This window comes from Malania oleifera, chromosome 7, assembly GCF_029873635.1.
Source record: "Malania oleifera isolate guangnan ecotype guangnan chromosome 7, ASM2987363v1, whole genome shotgun sequence".
In the NCBI taxonomy this organism is placed as follows: Eukaryota; Viridiplantae; Streptophyta; class Magnoliopsida; order Santalales; family Ximeniaceae; genus Malania; species Malania oleifera.
In genome coordinates this window covers 17,217,352-17,224,090 of record NC_080423.1, presented here as the reverse complement: position 1 = coordinate 17,224,090, position 6,739 = coordinate 17,217,352, and the positions used below count along the sequence as shown (strand labels likewise).

The 6,739-nt window shown below is 39.8% G+C and overlaps 1 protein-coding gene across 1 annotated transcript; it reads left to right on the top strand.

The window, feature by feature from the left end:
- Positions 1-1,989, top strand: LOC131160765 (glucan endo-1,3-beta-glucosidase 8-like). The gene is made up of 2 exons (XM_058116648.1): positions 1-356; positions 891-1,989. Exons 1-2 carry the CDS (start codon positions 1-3, stop codon positions 1,987-1,989), a joined length of 1,455 nt encoding a protein of 484 aa, XP_057972631.1.
- Positions 1,990-6,739: the final 4,750 nt, after the last annotated feature.

Here is a 6,739-nt window from a genome sequence, read left to right as displayed (position 1 = left end):
ATGGCCCGAGCCGGGGTCTTGAGATGGGCCGCCGTCTTAATATCACTGCTGGTAGTACTGGTCTCATCGGGGGGCTGCGTTGATGCCGTCGGCGTGAACTGGGGCACCATGGCCTCCCACCCTCTCTCGCCGGACGTCGTCGTCGGCATGCTCAAGGACAATGGATTCAGCAAGGTCAAGCTGTTTGATGCCGATTCCTGGTACGTCAGCGCCTTGGCCGGCACCGGCATTGAAGTCATGCTCGCCATCCCCAATAACATGCTCGACAAAATGAGCAGCAGCTATGGCAATGCCCAAGACTGGGTCAAAGAAAATGTCACCAAGCATTTCGGCCATGGCGCCCCTGTCAACATCAAGTGAGCAACATATATATGCATTATATATTTGTTTCAGTTAAATATTAGGGTAAAAAGATAGTAATTTTCAAAAAAGAAAGCCTTTTTTCAAGATTTCAAAAATTTCAAAACTATGAGAGTTCCATGTATCTTCTTCAAGATCTTAAAAAAAAAAAATGAAAAATAAAAAATAAAAACATGAACATTCCCATATATATATTGTTCCATTTAAATATTAGGGTAAAAAGATAGTAATTTTCTCCAAAAAGAAAGCCGTTTGTAAGATTTCAAAATTGTCAAGGCTATCAGTTCCATATATGTTTCTTTAAGATCTAAAAAAAAACATGAACATTCCTTATATTTCACAAATAATTTAGGAGGTATTAAGATTTTTGAAAATTTTAAGGGAACGTCGAAAAATTTTAAAATATTGAGAAGTTTGTATTTCTTTCCAAACTTCAGGCAGGTCTTGCCCTTAATATTATTGGGCCTTTATACCTCTCAACAAAAATTAGTGGGTTTTATTTACTTACGTGCGTGCGTGCATGCATGCAGGTATGTGGCAGTGGGGAACGAACCGTTTTTGACGAGCTACAACGGCACATTCCAGAAATCCACATTCCCAGCTCTGCAAAACATCCAGAGGGCTCTGAACGAGGCCGGCCTCGGCAACACAATCAAAGCCACCGTCCCCCTGAACGCCGATGTCTACGACTCCGCCTCCGACAAGCCCTCCGACGGCATCTTCCGCCGCGACATCAAGCCACTCATGACTCAAATCGTCCAATTCCTCCACGCCAACAACGCCCCATTCGTCGTCAACATCTACCCCTTCCTCAGCCTCTACTCCAACCCCAACTTCCCCGTCGACTTCGCCTTCTTCGACGGTGGCGCCAAGCCCATCTCCGACAAGAACAACGTCCAGTACACCAACGTGTTCGACGCCAACTACGACACCCTCGTTTGGGCCCTCAAGAAGGCTGGCGTCCCCGACCTGAAGATCCTCGTCGGCGAGATCGGATGGCCCACCGACGGAGACAAAAACGCCAACGTTAAACTTGCGAAGAGATTCTACGACGGATTTTTCCAAAAGATGGCGAAGAACCAGGGGACCCCACTCAGGCCAGGACACCTGGAAGTGTTCCTCTTCGGGCTTATCGACGAAGACATGAAGAGCATCGCGCCGGGAGACTTCGAGCGGCACTGGGGGATATTCCGTTACGACGGGCAGCCGAAGTTTCCGATGGATTTCTCCGGGAAGGGGAACGACACGATGCCGGTGGGGGCGAAGGGGGTGCAGTACCAGCCGCTGCAGTGGTGCGTGTTGAACAAGAACGTGAAGAACATGAGCTTGGTGGGATCCAACATAAACTACGCCTGCGCCAACTCGGACTGTACCAGCCTGGGCTACGGATCGTCGTGTAACCATTTGGATGTGCGAGGGAACATATCGTACGGGTTCAACATGTACTACCAGATGCAGGATCAGGACGTAGAGGCTTGCGATTTTGACGGGTTGGCGACGGTGGTCACGGTGAACGCGTCGCAGGACGGGTGTCTGTTTCCTGTGCAGATCGTCAGCGCTGGTGAGAGGGTGCGTTTGGTCTTATCGGCGGTTGTGGGGGCTCTGTTCACCTTCTTTGCGCTCGTGTAGGGGTGTAATTGAGAATGGAAAATTACTTAAGACTTAAATTGATTAAAGCCCTTTTTTTTTGGGAATTTGGAACGACGGACACAACTGATAACTATAATGGAATATGCATCAGCTGGTCCACGTTTGATCTTTGGAATTGGTTTGTGGACAGTTTAAATGAAGCTTATAATTAAATTGTTTCATGTGTGATGTATTCTGTTAAAGCTTGATATACATTACTAGCCCATAATCAAATAGCTTAAACTTTTAAGTTAAGTGTTAATCTAACATGTTATTAGGTTATCAGGAGATCCTCGGTTCTAGTCTTGTTGCCCACAGTTTTTTTAAAAAAAATATATTTAGTGTTATTTATCATGTGTTTATCTCTCTTACTATCGGACTACACATGCCCCCGGTGGGAAGTGTTAAAGTTTCATATACATTGTTGACACACAATCTAACACCTTAAACTTTTAGATAAAATAGTAATTTAATAATCTCGGTTCGTTTGGGTTTTAATGAATAAATTTTAAGGGAAAAGTAGACCCTTTTTTTTACGTAATATTCATTTTTTGGGTACCAAAAGATTAATTTAGAACAAAGAAATAATAAATTTGATCGCTTTTTCCCATTTTTAATTATGTACAGAACAAGTAGTAGTTAGGGGCCGTTTGGATAAGATTAATTTAGAACAAAGAAATAATAAATTTGATCGCTTTTTCCCATTTTTAATTATGTACAGAACAAGTAGTTAGGGGTCGTTTGGATGCAAAACCACATTTTCATATTTTATATTTTGGGTCAAAAGATGATCTCATTTCCATGCGTACACATTCCCATTATGAGTTCTTCATGTTCTGAGACTAAATTATCCCTCCTGGTCTAATGTAAACGTATCCTATAGTATATTTTTTTTATTTCTTTTTTCCACAATAGCTAAGCAGAATTTTATTGCGAAGGTAAACATGCAAAGAATACAGTAGTTCCTAAGCAGGAGATAAAAGCAAACTAGAGAGTAAAACAGCTCCTTACCAAATGTAGAAAAACAAAAACGGCCATTGGAGGGCCGGCCAGCTGCACCTCTTGATCATTAATAAGCCCAATAACCCCTTCTAAGTTGATTTGTTCCCGAGCATATATATAGCTGATAGTTCCTTGATTTCTAGATGTGATAAGACTGATGAGCACCAGATAAGTTTACTGAGATTTCCATCATGGCTTTTTGGGAGGTTTGTCTAATTAATTTCATCATTCCAAGAATGGAATCTTCTCTTCCCATTTCAGAGCAAACCTGAGGGACAATTAAAAAAGAGGTGGTCTCTACTTTCACCCTATATTTAGAGAGACTTAAGATTTAGAATTGTATTGGATTTGGAAAAGTCAGTAATATAAAATTGTATCAAAATTTATCCAAAATGTATCCAAATTTAAATTTAAGATCCAAAATTCATACTCTCAATTAATATAACATCAGTCTAGTTTTTGCAGTATTATGTTATCAAGATTTTAAATTTCCCGCCAAGAAAAGAATCAACGCCATTGTTGTTAGTCCCTCACAAGCACCATTTACCCACAAAACAATGACTAAAAAATGTAGCAACAAGAAGGCAACAATATATTCTCTCACCCCAAAAAATGCAGAGAGAGAGAGAGAGAGAGAGAGAGAGAGAGAGAGAGATTATTGTGTGCTAGTTTGACTGCACTACTAAAAAATGAAGCAAACGTTGCCAGAAATTTTGGCTTTTAGCAACGTCCATGTGTATATGCTGCTAAAGATGTTTTAATAATTTTCCCTAAGGTAGTTCCCTCCCAATTCCTCCCTAAATTTCCCCTCCCCTCTTTTCCCCTTTCCCCTTTTTGAAATCTCTAGAGCCCTTTTCCTTCCCCCCTAAATAACTCCACCTCGTCATCACACTGTCAAATCATCAATACACCTTGAATTTTATGTAGGCGAAATACATTATAATTAACAACTAGTATGTGATTTTGTAAGAATTTGACTCTGCTGCTGATAGTGGGGCTGAACTACAATGAATCAGACAGAGAGGGGAAGAAGGAAATGCAGAACAGAGGGAAGACGAAATGGCAGTGTAATTCTCTCACATGCCTTCTGTGTTTGAATTAGCACAGTATATATACAGTAAAATGAAAGAATCAAAATCGTTAGAGGCTAACTACAAGAATAAAAGAAACAGTTATTGCTAACTAATCCATGTAACAGAATGGAGAAAGAATAAAACAAATTAAATAAATGAAATAAAAACAAGAATTGTGCAGGTACGGTTATGCGCAGCTGCCTGCACCAGGTTCAGGTTCCTTCATTCTTCAATAGCCCCCACAAGGTGGAGAGTAGATGTCTTCTACTCCCATCTTGGGTAAGCATGAATAAAAGGCCTGGGAACCTAAACTCTGTCAAATCCCTAGAGCCCTTTTCCTTCCCCCCTAAATAACTCCACCTCGTCATCACACTGTCAAATCATCAATACACCGTGAATTTTATGTAGGCAAAATATATTATAATTAACAATAAGTAGTATGTGATTTAGATCAGATTTTTGTTGAGTTGATCAGTGGTATATTGTTTCTAACTTGTTTCATTCCTCTCTCTCTCTCTCTCTCTCTCTCTCTCTCTCTCTCTCTCTCTCTCTCTCTCTCTCTATGGGCACACGCACGTTATTTCTGATGAGGTCAATCAATTCATTGAATTTTTTGTTCTCTCTTAACCTTTTAAATATTTCTAGTTTTGTCACCAGACTTATGTTGTTTATGGTAACAAAATACGTACATGCTTGCAATACAATACAAAAAGATAGCTTAGCGAGGCTTGCCTTTGAACCTCAACCATGCTCCAGATGTATGTAAATGGCCTTTGATTTGCACATCTAGTTGTGGATTCCAACAACTATGTAGACAGCAAGTGTATCCTTAACTAATTTATTTGGATTCAGTAGTTTTCTATGGATTTGTAGACATCCTACAACTGATGAATTTTGTGTCGGCGTGGGTGCCCAAGGGGTTAGTGGTTATGGAAAGTTTCTACTTTGTTGTTTCACTCCCCCTACTCTGTGCATGTGTTCTTGCGGGGCTTCTAACATATCCTTAATTATTTGGAACATAAGTTTTCTTACCTATATTGCTTAATCGTCTTTTTTCTTGGGCTTTCATCTGCCTAACCACCTGATTATTGATTTATGGGCGTAGACATATAGAGAGCAAAAGGATGAGTGGGTTTTTGTTGTGTTGATGCCTTTTCAAAGGAACCATGTTCTACAACCTAATGCAATGATTTCAGCTAGCAATGTTAATTCTTTGTACACTGTTGGTATGCTTTGCATGCATCTTTTTCTCAATTATCCAAGTTATTGTATCAAAGGTTATTAATTACCTCATTGTATCATGCTTTCCATTGTGAAATTGGTTATCTAGAGTATGAGTTTACTACTTGTGATGTAGGCCAAACGACTTCATCTACTTGGTTAACTACTTTTCCTTTGACAAATGTCTCATGGTATCTTGCCTTTACTTTAAAAAAAAAAAAAAATTAGGCCCTCTACTATCGCTTATGGAAATAGTAAGGAAGAAGACATTTAAGGGCATGCAGTGCAATTACAAAGATGCATAAGACAAACACATAGGCCATAAGACAAGGTGAGGGGATGAAACAGGTGGTTTTGTTTCCCATTGAGTGCCCATCTTCTCTTTAATTTTTTCTTCGTCTGATTGCCCCTTCTACACCTTTTTGAGCAGTAAACAAACACATCCACATAGAATTGTGAAGTTGTGAACATGATAGCATTTATAAATTGTTTGTTTGCTTTCGCTTTTATTTTTTCATTTTCTTTTTTTGTTTTCTTCTACTGTGCACCCACTTGCAAGTTTGCCAAACTCACGTCCTAGCATTTTATTAAAGCAAAGCCATATAAATATTGATTTATTTATATATTTATTATTCCTGTTTTAATATTTCCTGATTTGAGGTGTGGATATGGATTGGTTTGAGAATAATTTAGACACTCAGTAAGTGTTTGCCTTATTCAGACTATCTGGGAGGGTGGGATCATTTACTGATAATTGCTTTCCTTCCTGTTTGGTGCAGGTAATACGCATTGTTATTTCTTTTTCCCTAATGCACATTATTATTCTTCTTACAACCTGTTTGGTGCAGGTACGCCCGGGTTCCGGGTTTTGATGTATTGTTCATATTCAGTTTATCTCACTTGTATCTGGTTGACCTGGGTATGCTCAGAGTAGTTGTATATATACAGTTTATCAATACATTTACCCATTTGATCAAAAAAAATAAAAAAAAGAACAGCTTCTCTTCAGGATCTAGAATCCCAAAACCAAAGCTGGGGGAGGGCTTTAGTTGTGCAGGCCCATCTCAAGGAAGCCTTAAATTTTTACAGGAAGCATATGACCTTAATTGGCCCTGGTGCTTTGGAATCAGATGCTCAAACCAGAATTGACAATTTCTGGCTGAATTCGTGGCTGTGCTTCAACCTACAAGGCAAGTGTACACACAACCAGGCTCTCAAGAGAAATTGGCTTGCATTTCATTTTGCCTTGCGTTTCTCTGAAAAATCAACCCCAAACCCAAAAACAATCCAAAAAAATAAAAATTGTAAGGGGCCGTTGCAGAGATCACATGCTTGTCTGCCAATGCTTTTGGGAGCTCTTGAGAGGGAATATTAATTGGCGACACTTGGTCCCAAACCAATTGAGAGGTAACATCGACTCAAAGGCTGTTACATGCAAACACAATTGCATATGG

Coding starts and splice junctions, on each gene's coding strand:
- LOC131160765 (XM_058116648.1), top strand. CDS start 1: ATGGCCCGAGCCGGGGTCTTGAGATGGGCCGCCGTCTTAATATCACTG. Junction 357..890: donor GGCGCCCCTGTCAACATCAA/GTGAGCAACATA, acceptor GCATGCATGCAG/GTATGTGGCAGTGGGGAACG.